Raw genomic sequence first — 17991 nt, 5'->3', positions numbered from 1 at the left:
ATCCTGTGCATTGTTAGGTGGCCTTCTAACCACCAGGCCACCAGAGAAGTCCTGCCTCCCTTCCTTATCTTAATGTCCTGTGAAGTGTGATGCCTAAAGCACCAGGAATCACCTTATGAATCTGAAACAAAGGTTAAGAGAACTTCAGTGAAAAAATCTAACTCCCTGGCATGGCTGAGTCACTAAACCAATCGGACAACCAGGTACATCCAGATTTATTTTGTGATTTTATTTTCTAAGTCACTGTTTATTTATTTATTGACGTATAGTTGACTTACAGTGTTGTTTTAGTTTCAGGTATACACAAAGTGATTCAGTTACACATATATATGTGTCTATTTTTTCTTTTCAGATTCTTTCTCCTTATAGGTAATTACAAAATATTGAGTATAGTTCTCTATGCTCTACAGTAAGTCCTTGTTGGTTCCAGCTCACTAATAATTGAGTAATGTATGTCACTATAATGTTACTTGTAGCCCAAAGTATAGTCACTAGTGACTTTCATATACCAATGACACCTCAATATTTCTGCAAAGCTATATTGTACATGATGTGTCTGATAAGATACCTAAAAGGATACATAGTTGCTTTCCTCATGGAATCTGGTAGCATGCAAGAATGGTAATAATAAAAATGGGATGAGAGTTGAATAACAGCAGAGTGATGGAGGACCCAAGAGAGAACTCTTCGCTTCGTTGGAGAGGATCAGGGGAAATTCCACAAAGCAGTTTGCATATAATAAATCTGCATCTTTAAGCAGTATTAGGATTTAAATAAGCAAAGATAGAAGGCAGTTATTTCAGACATGTACATGAGCTTATATATAAATAAGAGAAGGCCACAGAGAAGTAAATGCATTAGTCTGTAAAGTGGTAAATAAATGTGTTTACTGCAAATGGTCTGTAAAGTGGCCTGGAAAATGTATCTGGTCTGATAAACTTAATTGCATATATATATTTTGGAATAACATGGATGTTTTCTATGAGTGTGTCTCTGTCTGTTTATCTATGCTTTAGGACACTTTGGAGGCTTTAAAATGGTACTTAGCTCAAATTTTACCTTCTCCCTCTCTATGGTATCACTCCAAGTCATTCTCTTATTTAACCATTTTGTTTTCTTCATAGTCTGTATCTGTGTGTGTGTGTGTGTGTGTATAATATGCTCGTGTATGTCTCTGTGTGTGTATTATAAGCATGTGTATGTCTGGGTACTTTTATAGTTGCATATATATTTGTACGTATACACACATACACACACACATATATATATTTATATTTATATATATATTATATATATATATATGTGTGTGTGTGAGGTACTTATATGTTTATGTATTAGGTTGTCAGAGATCTACTACTGGTTTATATCCTTAATTATTATGTCTATAGATTCTTAATTTTACAGCTTAAAAAATGGTCATATGCTTCTTCTACAGTTTTGCACTATCTGAATTAAATAATAGGAATTATTTGCTGTGCAAAACTCTTGTGAATTATCTTTTTTGCATTAACACATAGTCATCAAATTCTCGTTTACTTGGAATTTGAGCCATATGAAAGCTAAAATAGGCAGCATGGTTTTCCTCTTTTTTGTGAGGGGAAAAAGTAAATAAGAAATGTTTGTGAAGTAAGCCTCTTTCAGGGAATCAAAGGATCAGCACAGATTTGACTTCACCTTCTGGAATGTCTCTGTCTGTAGTCTTATCCAATGGGAGTCAGTGCGCCTGCAGCCTTGCCAGAGCCTAACCCTGAAAGTGGTTTCAGAATCATTGAGAGAAGATTGCGTTATGTTCAGTAGCATTTCTCAGTGCTCTGTATTATGCTCTTGCTTTTTCACAACTGGAATTCACATAAAGGCTAGCTCATAGTTTGCTAAAATATTCAGCTAACTATGCTTCATTTTCAACCATCCATAATAATCAAGTTTTTTTTTTTTTTAACTATAATGTACTCAGGAAAGTGGCAGTGGTTCTCAAACAGAAAATAAGTTTAGATTTAATTTCATTCTCTCCTGAAAAGCACTTTCTTCACTTTAAGAGTTTCTTGGCTGCATCCCTGTAAAGGACTGAGCCTTTTGGGAGCGTTGTCACTGTGCTCTCTTCTGAGAGACCAGAAACTGAGGTGGCTGGGAGCACACTGGGCTTTGATAGTTGGGGAAATTAGCAGGTAGAAAAGAAAAACAGATGAGATAGAGAGAGAGGCCACAAGACAATCAAGGTGGTCTCTTTACCCTGGTAGACCTCATGCCCAGGGGTTCTCAACCACAGCAATTTCGAACTGCGTCCCTGCTCCCTTATGCCATACACACACACACACACACACACACACACACACACACGCATGCACGCACGCACACACACACACACATATACACACACACATGCACGCACGCACGCATGCACACACGCACACACACACACACACATGCACGCACGCACGCATGCACACACGCGCATGCACGCACACACACACACACACACACACACACGCGCGCACACACACACGCACGCACGCGCACACACACACACACGTAACCAGAGTGCCTATGTAAGTAGATAGCACCGGACAGAACAGCCCTATATGTGACTATGATATGTACCGTTTTCATTTGGAAATAATTCATGTTTTCCCTGAGGTACATCGTGGGTCCATATGATTAGCTTCATTTTATGGATAGAGAAATCATCCTGACGAGTTTGTCTGACCTGGTGGCAGGTACAGGTGATCTGTTTCGGCTACTGTAAACCAGCCCAGAATGACACTTTTCTCTTGATCTTCTGTGTTTTAAAAGAAACGGGGAAAGAGTTTTATCTCCAGCCTTGTTTCAAACATTTGCCACCTGTGGGATGTGAAGGCTTTCCTCCTTTCTCCCAGCAAAATCATCTCCATTGTCATCACCAACCATAGGCTTATATTATTTTCTCTCAGACATTTCAGTAAGAATGTTTCTTTTGTCTGTTAATTCTGACCTTGCCTCAATACTGCATCTCTCTTATTCATTCACCTCGGTCTGGATCATGTGGTGTGATTCCCTCTGTCAACCACGTAGCTAAAGGAATCCTATGTTTTTGCTGGTCAGCTTTTGTCGCACAAAGCATTTGGACCCTTCTGTACCATCATCTCTATGTAAACTACAGGAATTCAGTGATGTGGAAGGCAAAATAGTGACTATTTATGGTAATATGTGTATCTGTTATATTTCTGTTTAGTCACTAAGTCATGTCTGACTCTTTTATGACCCTAACCAGAAGACCTGAACTGGCTGACCTGGACTGTAGCCTCCAGGCTCCTCTGTTCATGGGATTCTCTAGGTGAGAATACTGGAGTGAGTTGCCATTTTCTTCTCCAGGAGATCTTCCCGACCCAGGGATCAAACTCCCATCTCTTGCTTGGCCGGTGGATGCTTTACCATGCCACCTAGGAAGCACATGTCTGTTATAGAGACTTTCAGAATTCCATGGAATTCTATATGTAAAGTATTGCACATCCAAAAGCCTGGTAAACAGAGATATTTAATCAATCTATAATAAAAATAACATTCTTTGAAATATGCATTAGACATTTTGGCCTTGCAATCTATGCATAAAATTACCTGGTTTCAAGAATATGGTTACTACCACTTACAGAATATTAAAGGTATTTGGTGTCATGCAATTAAAGAAATAAAAGGCAAAGGAAAAAGTGCTGTAATATTTGATGATAATCTCTGTCATGAGTAATTTAAAGTTGAGTGAGATTCCAGAGTTTAAATGCATTCAAAAGTATTAGTCATCCCTCAGTACTTTGAAATAAAGAAACACTATCAAAAATCAGAATTGAAACTCACCGGTCCTAATGTGACGAGAGATGTTATCTAGGGAAGATATACATATAAATCATGGAGAGTGATGCTTCAAAGAATGAACCTGAAAGGATTGTTTGACCATTTATTCCTTTTTGGGGGAATCCATATCAATAAAGCTTAATAAGAACTAAGAGTAGAATTACTGCCGACTGTGAATTTAATAGTGCCCCACTGGGAGTTCATTAATATCTCAATAGGTACACTGAAGCATTATCTTAATTGCTCACGATATTTCAAAAAATTGCCTTTTACAAGTTTTGTGGAAACTGCCCTCTGGAACAAGTGTTAGTACATTTTGGATTGCCTTTCTTAACTGTGCAAATTCCCCAGGAACATGGAACCATAAACCTCATTTACCTTTTCAAAAGTAAGAAGTTCCCAGGTGACTGACTTTGTTATAAGCACTGCCCTTATAGCATAAACAAGAAGCTCAAAATGTATGAAGCAATTTTTGATCTTTGATTTCTTTCTATGTAAATGAAATGGTTTTTTTCATGTTTATAAATACTTAGGCATTTACTTTTTTGATGGCAATCAAGTTTGTGTCAGAATAGTGGCAGGAAAAATTTGGATTTTTAAAGTATTTATGTTATTGTCATCTGGTCCACATCTGGATTTGGGTTTTTGACAGATGTTGAGACTAAGATGATCACTGCAGGATTGTATTTCCAAGCCCATGGGATCCCTTTGCCTTTAGAGTGATTATGGAATAAAACTAAATTTAGAAGAAGTCTATCTTGTCAACACTTGGAAAGTGAAAGTGCTTCATAGCAAGGTTGTCTTGCAGAGTTGGCCTGAACTCTGGGTACTGTGGTGTATGTTGCTTGGAGTTGTCCAGTCTCAGCCATAAGAGGAAAAAAAAAAAAACCAAACCAGAATGAACAGTCCCTAAGTGGCTCCCTAGGTCTGTTTATCTTTGAACCCCATCTGTGTCAGCATGTCCTACCTTCCAGTGATGAAGAAGGGAATCCGAGGGAAAATGTGCCAGGAAAAAGAGTAAGAACAGCGCTCGCTGCTGTGGCTGTCATTGCCCCTTGAAGCCACTGCTTGCAGGCAAGGACCACTCCCAAGTATTGTGGGTCCCTAAGGTCAGACCGACCCTGTGCATGAAGGACTCTGTTCCCTCTGGATATTCCATTCATTACTGGCTTTCTCTTTCATTCAGTAAATAATGATAAGGTTCATATTCTATCCACAGTGCAGTGTGTCCAGTAGTGATAAAATGATGAATAAGGTCTTTACCCTCCATGGGGCCAGTACACTCAGGAAAGATGTGAACAACAAACAGATAATTTTAATAAGTTGTGACACTTGTTAGCAAAGAAAACTAGTGCTGCAAAATAACCCATCAGTTCACTCCTGCTTTCTAGGGCAAATATGGGAGAGATTAGGAGGGAGCCTTGAGCACCTCTTCATGACTGATGTGTGCCACTGATTGGGTAGAATTTAACTTCCGAAGATTCCTTCAGTTCAGTTCAGTTCACTGGCTTAGTCGTGTCCAACTCTTTGTGACCCCATGGACTGCAGCACGCCAGGCCTCCCTGTCTATCACCAGCACCTGGAGCTTGCTCAAACTTGTGTACCATTGAGGCAGTGACGCCATCCAACCATCTCATCCTCTGTCGTCCACTTCTCCTCCTGCCTTCAGTCTTTCCCAGAGTCAGGATCTTTTCCAGTGAGACAGTTCTTTGAATCAGGTGGCCAAAGTGTTGGAGCTTCAGTTTCAGCAGCAGTTCTTTGAATGAATATTCAGGACTGATCTCCTTTAGGATGGACTGGTTGGATCTCCTTGCAGTCCAGGGGATTCTCAAGAGTCTTCTCCAAAACCACAGTTCAAAAGCATCGATTCTTTGGCGCTCACCTTTCTTTATAGTCCAACTCTCACATCCATAGAGGACTACTGAAAATACCATAGCTTCGACTAGACAGACCTTCGTTGACAAAGTAATGTCTCTGGTTTTTAGTATGCTGTCTAGGTTGGTCATAGCTTTTCTTCTAAGGAACAGGCGTCTTCTAATTTCATGACTGCAGTGATTTTGGAGCCCAAGAAAATAAAGTTTGTCACTATTTCCATTGTTTCCCCATCTATTTGCCATGAAGTGATGGGACCAGATGCCATGATCTTAGTTTTTTGAATGTTGAGTTTTAAGCCACCTGTTTCACTCTCCTTGTTCACTTTTATCAAGAGGCTCTTTAGTTCCTCTTCACTTCTGCCATAATGATGGTATCATATGCATATTGGAGGTTATTGATATTTCTCCTGGCAAACTTGATTCCAGCTTCAGTATACCTACATAATTCAGTCAACATAATCACTAATATTCAGTCAGTTCAATTAAGTCACCCAGTCATGTCTGACTCTGCAACCCCATAGACTGCAGCACACCAAGCCTCCCTGTCCATCACCAGCTTCCAGAGTTTACCCAAACTCATGTCCATCAATTCAGTGATGCCATCCAACCATCTCATCCTCTATCGTCCCCTTCTCCTCCTGCCTTCAGTCTTGCCCAGCATCAGGGTCTTTCCCAATGAGTCAGTTCTATGCATCAGGTGGCCAAAGTACTGGAGTTTCAGCTTCAGCATCAGTCCTTCCAATGAATATTCAGGACTGATTTCCTTTAGGATGGACTGGTTGGATCTCCTTGCAGTCCAATCACTTGGGTTGGTGAGATACAAATATTGATGAATTGAAAGTTTTTTACAGTGTGGAGAAGATGTAAGTTATCTACATATCCATTTTAACTATCCTGAAAGTATTTTTCCCTTAACGTATTTTTCTTAGATTTATAGAAATTCTTGGTGTGTGTTAGTCATTCAGTCATGTCCAACTTTTTGCAACCCCGTGGACTGTAGCCTGCCAGGCTCCTCTGTCCATGGGGATTCTCCAAGGAAGAATATTGGAGTGGTTTGCCAGTCCCTTCTCCATGGGATTTTCCCAACCCACAGAATGAACCCTGGTCTCCTGCTTTGCAGACAGATTCTCTACCGTGTAAGCCATGAGGGAAGCTGTCATAGAAATCCTTAAATGTGCATAAATATTTCAAAAGTTAAATAGAGTGAATTGGGCCTTTCTTCTCTTCCTTTAAGAATAATACACAAACTGGAGAAATTTTACATGTGATGACTTGAAGGATTATGGTTTTTATTTCTTTTTTTGTTTGGTTTTCACTGTTTAAAAAGGGTCAGGAAAGTTAACTTCTACATAGATTTTTGAATAACTTCGAGGTGTGAGATGTTGTTAACATGATTTGGCACTCATCATTAATAAAACCATTTTTGTGTGATGGGCAAATTTTTATTAAAAGTAAAGAATAGCAATGAGATGAAAATGTAGTCCTATGATAAAGATGAAAAGTGTTTTTGGTTTTTAAATTAGAGGAAGGAAACCTAAAAGGGAGATGGGATTATTTTTATATAGCAGAAGTGTGATTATACTAAATTGTCTTCATCAAAAGATTAGTTCTGCATTTCTGAAGGAGACTGGCAACAGGGTAGAGTTTCTATAGCAGAAAAAGAAGGTATATCTTACCAAGGGGAGTGTGTCAGTTAATCACTAAAGATGACTAGTAAGAATTTGGTCAGTTTCAACTACCAGTTATAATAAGTACTCCAAACATTCTGTTTGCTTAAACATTTGTTTGAAAACAGGTAATTACATATACAGGATAACAGGTGATAACTAATAGCATATTTTATAGGTTACATACATTCTTACTGTTCTTCATCTCGTATTGCTTCTGGGAATTTCTTTATATGGCCATATTTTTATCTCAGAAATGAAATCTATTTATTCATTCATTCCTTATTCTAGCATCATTATATGTATAATATGCAGATAAGTATAACTGAATATAGGATGTGTGTGTGTGATTGTGAAGGAACCCTGTGAATCTTAAGCCAGTAGGTATTTCTTATTTTTAATGGAAAGGATAAACCACAGACAGCAACCATTTTCAAAGGGTAGTAAGGAAATAAATCTGCTACACTAGGATTTTCATTACTAAAATTTGGGGTGCAGTTTAGAAAATGCATTTGTGTTGGAGGCATCTCACAGCTGCAGTGTTTTACAGCAGCTACATAAATGCAAATTTAAGTAGAGGGTAGATGTATCTTTATTAGCCCTCCTTCAAAGGTAGAAAGGGATTTTGGCAAGGAAGGCATCTGTGCAACCACACAAAGATTTTGCATTTCCCCAAGTTGAAATTGATGGAACTGTACTGCCATGCTTGGCGGCTTCTCCTTTTATGTCTCGTAAGAAAGATATTTTTCTTGCTCCTTCCCTCCTTCCCTTTAAATTTTGCCCAAAGCCTTTATTCAGTTGATTTTATTTTTCACTTAAAATTTATGACCCGTGAATGAAACATAGGATACTCAATCTACTCACATATCTGTATAAACTATAATAAGACACCTAAATAAAATGTTTGAACAACAGTCTAAGAGTGACCTGTAAAATTATTTTCAGTGGCTCTATAGTAAGTACTGTGCACGAAACTTGACTTACACTCCAGTAATATACTACTCTTTCTTCTTTTATGCTTACTATTAAAACGTTTTAGCAGTAATTTAGCGAAGTATCATAGTTAAGAGTTCAGAAGTTTGCATTGGGTTATGTTAAGTTTGAATATGGCTCTATCTTACAAGTTTGTGACCTGAAGCAAGCTTATATTCTACTTTTAAGGCTCAATTTCCTCTTTCATAAAATGACTTAATAATTGTATAACATGAAGTGAAAGTGTTAGTCACTCAGTCATATTGGACTCTTTGCAACACCATAGACTGTCCCCTCTGTCCTAAAGGATTCTCCAGGCAAGAATTTTAGAGTGGGTAGCCATTTCCTTCTGCAAGGGATCTTCCTGACCCAGGGATCAAACCCAGATCTTCTGCATTGCAGGCCGATTCTTTACCATCTGAGCCACCAGGGAAGCCCTAGTGTAGTATAAAAAGTATAATGAAGGATGTTTACTGATGGTTAGATAAGGGGATGCATTTAGAACTTTCAGTGATAACTAACAAAGACCTATTGTATAGCACAGGGAGCTATACTCAGTATTTTGTGTTAATCTATAAGGAAAAAGAGTCTGAAAAGGAATATATTTATGTGTGTATATCCCATGGACTGTAGCCTGCCAGGATCCTCTGTCCATGAATTTCTCCAAGCAAGAATAATGGAGTGGGTTGCCTTTACCTTCTCCAGGGCATCTTCCTGACCCAGGAATTGAACCATGGTCTCCTTCATTGCGGAGAAGGCGATGGCACCCCACTCCAGTACTCTTGCCTGGAAAATCCCATGGACGGAGGAGCCTGGTAGGCTTCAGTCCATGGGGTCATGAAGAGTCAGACACGACTGAGCGGCTTCACTTTCACTTTTCACTTTCATGCATTGGAGAAAGAAATGGCACCCCACTCCAGTGTTCTTGCCTGGAGAATCCCAGGGGTGGTGGAGCCTGGGGGGCTGCTGCCTATGGGGTCGCACAGAGTTGGACACGATTGAAGCGATTTAGCAGCAGCAGCAGCAGCAGCAGCTCCTTCTTTGCAGGCGGATTCTGTACTGTCTGAGCCAAGGGGGAAACCCTGTATATGCACATATAGGTGTGTGTGTGTGTGTGTGTGTGTGTGTGTATGTGTGTGTCTGAATTACTGTGCTGTAAAGAATCCACCTGCAGTGCGGGAGGCCTGGGTTCGATCCCTGGGTTGGGAAGATCCCCTGGAGAAGGGAAAGGCTACCCACTCCAGTATTCTGGCCCAGAGAATTCTGTGGATGGTATAGTCCATGGATTTGCAAAGAGTCAGACACAACTGAGCGACTTCCCCTTCCCACATATAAAACTAACATGATATTGTAAATAAGCTGTATTTCAACAAAAGTAAATGAATAAAACAAAATCCCTCCCTAAACGTTTAGAGTATTCTTGCTACATGATGGAGAGTTAGATAAATAGTAAATGTTATTTCTAAAGCAATAATACTGGGAACATGTAAACATTTTTTAGGACAGTAAGTGTTTTTGCTAGTGTGCCACAGAGAAAATGGGAAGTCAGATGTAGAGGATGGGTAAATATATTAAGAAAACACATGATTTTCTCTATTTTGATTGTTGATACCCCATGTATTAAGTGCCCACACTGTTCTAGGCATCACACTAAGCAATGCCCGTTTGTTATTCCAATGCAGTCTTATACTAATTAATAATGTAACCAACTCAATGAAGTGAAATACTCACCTAGTAAACACAAGTGAACAGAACCATCAGGCTCCTATTCCATATATTCTAAATATAAAATCCCATTTTCTTTCCACTGCCCTTCATTCCCGCTGTAATTGAGAAATTACTCAGATGAAGACCATCAGGAGACCTGGAGACTTTCTTAAAACTGGCTTTGAATTTTGAGTCAGAAGTGGAGAGCCTGCCCCTAGTGGTCATAGATCGCTGCATCGGGGACTGGCCACATGGGAAATGGTGGGTCATCTATTCCCAGGTGGCTCAGTTCCGTTCAGTCACTCAGTCATGTCCGACTCTTTGCGACCCCATGGACTGCAGCACACCAGGCCTCCCTGCCCATCACCGATTCCCAGAGTTTATCCAAACTCATGTCCATTGAGTTGGTGATGCCATCCAACCATCTCATCCTCTGTCGTCCCCTCCTCCTCCCAACTTCAGTGTTTCCTATCACCAGGGTCTTTTGCAATGAAACAGTTCTTTGCACCAGGTGGCCAAAGTATTGGAGTTTCAGCTTCAATATCAGTCCTTCCAGTGAACACCCAGGACTGATCTCCTTTAGGATGGACTGGTTGGATCTCCTTGCAGTCCAAGGGACTTTCCAATACCACAGTTCAAAAGTATCAGTTCTTTGGCAGTCTGCTTTCTTTATGGTCCAACTCTCGTACCCATATGTGACTACTGGAAAAACCATAGCTTTGACTAGACGGACCTTTGTTAGCAAAGTAATGTCTCTGTTTTTTAATACGCTGTCTAGGTTGGTCATAACTTTCCTTCCAAGGAGTAAGCGTCTTCTAATTTCATGGCTGTAGTCACCATCCCAGGTGGCTCAGTGGTAAAAAATCTACCTGCCTATGCAGGAGACACAGGTTTAATCCCTGAGTAAGGAAGATCCCCTGGAGTAGGAAATGGCACCCCGCTCCAGTATTCTTGCCTAGAAAATCCCATGGACAGAGGAGACTGAGGACCCTGAAGTGCATAGGGTCACAATGAGTCAGACATGACTTAGTGACTGAGCAGGCATGCAATACTGTTGGGACCACAAGACCTGACTATAATGCTAACCTTGAGAGGTTGGTGGAGAAATTTGCTTTATAGAAGTGGTAGCCAGCTTTAAACAATGGCAACTGGGTAAGCTTTAGGCCAAATGCCCTCAAAAAAGAAAAATACATTAGTACTGGGTAGAATTTTTCAGGGCTCAAAGAATTAACTTGAGTATAGTTTTGATATCTTTGGGGCAAAGAGTTGGACTGTTGGTTTTTGTCTGAGCAAAGATCAAAACTGGTTTTTAGATACATGAGATAACCTTACACTACAGCAGGGATAAATCCTGGGAGAGTTACAACTAGACTTTTGTAGAAGTGGGTCATTCTTACAAATAGGTAAATTGTACCTATCATGGCCTACTGCATGCTATTGTTAAGAGAAAGAACTGCAGTGTATTGTGTTGTAAAAACAACTACTCTAGAGATCCTGGAGCTAGACCTTAAGCTATGTCCCTCATCTGTGGCAGCTTCAGGTTTTTCCCTAGTATATTTGTGATCCCAGGTAAACATTTTTTTTTCTAGGTTTCTTTGTATATGCATAATTGACTTTAACTAAGATCAGTATATCAGGTATTGTAATCTCACATGATCTAGGACATAAATACTTTGCCAGCCAAGAGGAGTATTCTGTTCATTAGACTGCACTCTTGGAACCAGGGACTTGGTATAGGATGACCCATATAGACACAAGTTCTAGAACTCTTGAGGCATTTGGTTAATCACATATGAAGCTGAGGGTCAGATAATTCTGCAAAGGGAAAAAAATGGGAATCAGAGGTCACTGTCTCTAAATCAAGACTGTCAGCCTCTCTCAGCATCCAAATGGAAGCTAAGAAAAATTTGAGAAAGACCTTCCAAAGTGCATAAGCCATTGAAGTGATGGTGGGCAGGGAACCCCCTTGCCTTGGTCTTAGGGGGTTAGTGACCTACTTCATAATGCTCTTATGAAAAATAAATAATGCATGAAGCTTGCCTAGCTATTTCCTCACAGGTGATCAGCACTGAGTCTAATGTTAGATAGCTGATTACATCCACAAACATTCTCAAGATATGTCAAATAAATCAACCTTTATATAACAGTTAGGCTGTCCTGTCTTTTGTTTGTATTAGTGTATAGTAACTAAAGCGTGATTCACAATGTTAGAATGGTTACATATGTTTTTCTCCTAACAACCGTGATGTAAGTAATTCCCACTCCATTCCCATTCCTTTCTCCACGAGGAGAAAAATAAAAGGTCACAATGCAAAAATAGCATTTGGTTGCATTTAGGTGGTTTACACTGTTGTGCGGTGTTTGGCAAACATACATCCTCTTTGGAGCTCAAGACCTGTATTTTAAGTAAATTGTCATAAGTACAAATGAATCTCCCCCATCTTGATGGTGTGCCCTCATGTAGTGCTTTCTTGTCTTTTCAGATCCCCCAGATTAGTTATGCATCAACGGCACCCGAGTTAAGTGATGACCGGCGCTATGACTTCTTCTCGCGTGTGGTCCCTCCCGATTCCTTTCAAGCCCAGGCCATGGTAGACATTGTAAAGGCCCTGGGTTGGAATTACGTGTCTACTCTCGCATCGGAAGGAAGTTACGGAGAGAAAGGTGTGGAATCCTTCACCCAGATATCCAAAGAGGCAGGTAGGATGAGATCGCAGTGATCAAGATGACCCTCTTTAAATGTCTGTGGCTTTAGGCTTCTTTCAATCATTAGTGAACACTATCGACAATAACCCTATTCCTACCTTCACATTCCCCATTGCCTGTGAAGTGAATCTACAGAGTCCTCATCTATAGTACATTGTGGTTTGGAAGATAATATTTTCAAAGCTGTGAAACTGAAATCCCTTAAAAGTGGAAGAAGTAGAGGAAAATAATAGGTACTAAAATTGCTCTCTGACTTCTGTGCAATAGCTGGTAGTGTGGATTACATTATGTCTAAGGAAAATAACCAAATATGGCTAAATATGCCTCTTCATGCATCCTTCCTCTTTGCCCCTCTCCAAAATGAAGAGCATTGTTTAAATTATGAAAACCCAATTACAGTTACACTGTGCTTTGAAGGTGAGTAATGGTGAGGGCTCTGAATGACTTGGCCAAAACAAATTAAGTGAATTATCCAGGCAGTAGAGTGTACTTAGATATCCTTTGAAACTGTAGATTCTTTTGAGGCAGTTCTATTAGATAGCATTTAGAGAAGTTTCTTTTATGTTTGCTTATTAAACTCAAAATGGAAGGTAATGGGTTCAAATGTTTGACAGATTTTGTAAAAATGAGACATAATCTTCAAACTTAAGAATCATGACAATGTATATGCTGGCTTCCCCGTATGGAAATGCTGAATCTAGTAAATATAGGTTTTTTTGAAAAATTTCATGCTTCGATATTCCTAAAAAGTTTTTAGGCTAAAGTCTGGTCCTCGGTTTTGGTGGTAAGGATATTATCCAAACTATCATTGATCAGAATAGTTAACTAACTGTAAGGCCAACAAACAAACAGAGCGATAGAGGCAGAGGTCCTTCTCATGAGGATAGATGCCATAAATCCTGAAGACATGGCTTGGAGCGTTTGACCTTCAGTCTGTAGGTGCAAATCTATAAATTATCAATAGTCTATCTATAGTCTCTATATATAGACTATATATATAGACTATCTATAGTCTATAGACTATAGATGGTCTATCACAGACTATCACAGTCTCAGACATGTGAGGCTCCAGCATATGGATGGTGTGTCTGTACATGGCTGCTGAAAGAAGGGAGCCATGACTTCTTTATGAATCTTGTGCTTCTTACTCAGTGTCTTATCATTATGTCTCATTTGAAAATGTCACTGGAGGGCTGGGTTGTTCTTATACTCTTCCTTCTGGCTGAAATACTGTCACTCTTAGCACCTTTGACTGCATAGCTCCTAGTGGTTTACAGGATTCATCCTTAATGCCATTTCTAGGTTCATACAAACGTGTACAAAACCTTCTGGGCTCTGTCAGCTTGGTCTTGTGTTTCTAGGGACCTCTCCCACACTGGTTATCACCGGTTAGCATATTTTGTCCTTGCTGTCCTTTTCTGTCTTGCCCCATAGACTCTAAAAGAGAACCTGTCTCTCTGAGTCACCGCTGTACTCCCAGCTACTCTGTTTCTAAGGGAAGCATTTCTGGAGTGATTCAGTGAGAAACTTTCTGATTAAGAAATAAGTCTTAACTCTGGCCTGTGTCTTCCATGCTGTGATTTATAAGACTCATTAACAGCTGAATTCATGAATCTTTAGAGAACAGCCTAACCACTTTTGATAACCATGCATTTATTTCTTTCTTTGTTTCTTTGACTTCTGCTTTAACGAAAATAATGTTAGAGGCTGACTTAAAGACATATCTAAAGTATGGGCATAATAACCAATAGGTAGGATAAAATGAAGAGAAAATATGGGTAAAATAGTAAGATAAAGCTCAGAAATAAAGTTCAGATACCATCTTGTTCTGCAGAATTTCCACAGGTGAATCTCAAATTTAATACTGAACTTTGTACTGGACAAAGCAAAGGGTACTACCCACTTAGTTACAAAATGTGCAGTGTTCAAAGGCCAAAATCATGTTGATTGTTTAGTAAAGGAGAGGATCAAGACAAATGTTGGCCTTTATAAAAGTCTGTATTCTATAACAGGTCAGTGCTGAGTTTCCAATGGTTGTTTATTCCTGGTGTCACTCGGAGAAAATTTTACATATACAAAGTCTGTTGTATATGACTCTTCATAAAGGAAAGGACCTTGTAATATAATCTGAACTCCCCAACTTACAATTTTAGCTAATCATACATTGAAATGACCCAGCTCAAAATAAAATTATTAGCAGCCATTTGGGATAAAACACTTCAATCTGAAAGCCTTTGAATTTGGGTATGAGGGTGACTAAAAAGCCAGCTGCAGAAATGCCAGAAAGCACTGTGAGTTCAGGTAATGTCTTGCAATAAGTTCTTCTTCATTATGATAGTTGACATGCATTTATAGTAAACTTCGTTGGAACCATACCATATGTACAATGAATTTAAGTAAATTCATTTGTGTGTTTAACAGACCCCCCAGCATCAAACTCCCTCCTCTCTCCCCAAGAAAGAAGGAAGTAAGAGGAGGGGAACTTATAATTTAAGTGGAATGTGATAAGTCTGCTCACTCAGTATGTGTATTTCTTAGGAAAAACCTTGAGATGGGAAGCATGATTCCATCATTTCTTAGGTGGATGTCACTTCTGCGGGCTGCTCATATTGTGAGCATGTTGCCAGCCCAAAGGTGATTCCAGTGTATAGAGGTAAATATTCATTTTCCATGACTTATAAGAAGACTCCAGCTACCTTCTCTGACATTCAGAGAAACAACAATATATGCTAATTCGAAGTAAAAGAAAAAGGATTATAAAACTTTGCCCTATTGAAATTTCAGTAAAGTATACATTTTTAGGGAATTTTAGGTAACTTTCAAGGGTAATTTTCAGTGTTTACTTTTTTTCTTTGCTAGTTCTAGAACTTGGTCTTCTAGAAAGACACAAGTCAAGGTGCACATAAGGAGAGGTTTTGTGGCATATAGATAAGCTAGTGCGAGGCTCTCAGAAAGACCTGGATTTACATAATGGTTGCCATCACTTGTATTCTGTGTAATGTTTGACACGTAATTGAACTTTCCACGTCTCAGATTCCTTTTATAGAGAATGAAATTAATGAGAGTAAGATAAATTAAATCCTGTATGGAAAACACAACACCCAATGATGCCTAATTATTAGTGTTCCACACTAGTTTCTTATAAATCAGTGAAGTTATTGAAGTTATTGCTTGAGTTTGAAAAGATTGAAAATAACTGGAGTGATAGATAACACTTGCATTTAGTCGTAACTGAAAGGTTGTGTGTGTGTGTGTGTGTGTGTGTGTGTGTGTGTGTATAAAATACAGCTGAGTTGCTATTCTTACTAACATGCTTTCATTGTATAAGAAGCATACCAAGAAAAGGAAGTGTTGACCTTTTCATGTGGTATGTGTGTGTATGTGAGGGTAAGTGGAGACAGCAAGTATAAGCTCAAAGATAATGTTTCTGTGTTCTTCCTGAAGGTTCCAAGGAATTACTTCCATTCTTTCAAACAGTTTGAGTATTGTGGTTCTTCTTTATAAATGTCTGTAAAAGTTGCTCTCTTTGAAAGTGTTTCAGTTCCAAACTTTAGGCTTAAGTCTTTAAGCAAAGGCTACTTATAAAACTGGATCCTAAAGGATCTTCACTGTGCATGTAGGCATAGAACTTGGGATGCATGCTCCTTTGTTAGATTCTGAAAGGACAAATCAAGACAATGATGTCAGAAAAGAAAGCTGTCCTTCAACAAGAGGCCATCTAATTTGTCTGGGACATGAAAGTTTATATACAGTTTCTCTATGCTGCCAGAGAAGACCTTAATAATTCTCCTCTCTTGTATAGTCATGGGATATTTAAATATGCATGGATGCTGCTCCTTGTTGAACTTTCAGAGAGGACTCTAACATGATTTTCTCAGATGATGAGATTTTTGTAAAACAGTTATATTTGCATAAATTGCCCTGTTTATTTGAATGGTTGCACATGCAATATCAACAAAAGCAATTTATTGCTTAATATCACACAGAATGAGAGCCTATTCACTCCCAGTGTGCTTTAGAATTCAGGTCAGCATAATAAAATAAGTAGCATAAATTAGACATAAAGACTTGTTTTCTAAGTTAGGGTCAAAAGAAGTGCTTATGATCGTGTAATATAGTCCAGTAATATAGTCTAGAGCTTTTGAACCAAATTTGGGTCAAGGATTATGAGAGCAAGGACATCACATATAACTACTCTAGTTTGTCATAATTTTCAGGAGAATCTCATGACCACTGCTTCGTAATGTGACACAAATAGTCATGCTTCATTACTGCCATGGTGTCATGAGATATATCAACTTTTCAAAACCAGAAAAAATATTTGAACTATCCTTTGGTATTTCATGCTGATCACTTAATCACTTATTTCAGCTGGTCTTAGAATTATTAGGTAAACTCTAGACTTTTTAATTTAGTACTTTCTCTTGACCTAGAATTGGAGAAGGAAATGTCAACCCATTCCAGTATTCTTGCCTGGAGAATCCCATGGACAGAAGAACCCGGTGGGCTGCTGTCCATGGGGTTGCCCAGAGTTGGACATGACTGAAGCGACTTAGCAGCAGCTTGACTTAAAATAGTTTTACCTAGAATAACTAGATGAAGATTTAACTGCCTATTAGTAACTATTATTCAGCCTTCAGTTTTTTTTTTTTTCTAACCTCAGGAACAGGTTGGATTTGTTTATTGTAGGATTTGGTTCTCATTAGAGGACCCTTTGCTCTGCCCTCCCTCACAGATGCAATGCTTTCTTTCATTGGCTGTGTTGTCAGTCTTCCCCACCTGACTAACCTCTGTGAGGTCAAGGGCTTTGCCTTGGAACCCTATCATCTAGCCTAACTGGGCATATAGAAATCATTCAGTAAATATTTGCTAAGGAAAGAGAAAAGGATGAACTGTTGTATTTTCCATTTGCCTTTATTGGGGGTAAAATGGCATGTAGAGGAAGCCCTTATGATATATAATTTTTAGAATATTTAAATATTTGATTTGTGAGTCACAAAAATTATATCCTAGATCTGTTTGCTTAGATTTGTCACAGTTACCCCCACCCTAAATCTACTGCATTCTTCCCTGTTACCACCCCCACACAAAACTTATAGCAGTATGATGCAACAGGGCTGTAATTCACAATATTCCCATCTATATTTCTACACTAACTTTGAGGATTTTCCAATTTTGTTTTGCCTCTATCTATATCATGGTCAATATAGAAAACTCTGAGACATTCTAATATCTGCTTGGAG

The 17991-nt window shown here is 39.0% G+C and overlaps 1 protein-coding gene across 8 annotated transcripts in view; it reads left to right on the top strand.

The window, feature by feature from the left end:
* The window catches only part of GRM7 (glutamate metabotropic receptor 7), an 871847-nt gene that overhangs the window by 262780 nt on the left and 591076 nt on the right, over positions 1-17991 (top strand). For 7 of the 8 annotated variants that reach the window (XR_011483650.1, XR_011483651.1, XM_070455619.1 and 4 more), the window contains exon 2: positions 12526-12742. Coding sequence is in view for 6 of the 8 variants with exons in the window: in XM_070455619.1 (XP_070311720.1) it covers positions 12526-12742 (217 nt within the window). In the remaining 2 variants the exon portion in view is untranslated. The remainder of the gene's footprint in view (positions 1-12525; positions 12743-17991) is intronic. The other variant, XM_070455617.1, reaches the window with a different exon arrangement.

Source organism: Odocoileus virginianus, chromosome 26 (assembly GCF_023699985.2).
Source record: "Odocoileus virginianus isolate 20LAN1187 ecotype Illinois chromosome 26, Ovbor_1.2, whole genome shotgun sequence".
Taxonomy (NCBI): Eukaryota; Metazoa; Chordata; class Mammalia; order Artiodactyla; family Cervidae; genus Odocoileus; species Odocoileus virginianus.
This window is presented reverse-complemented; position numbering and strand designations above follow the sequence as displayed.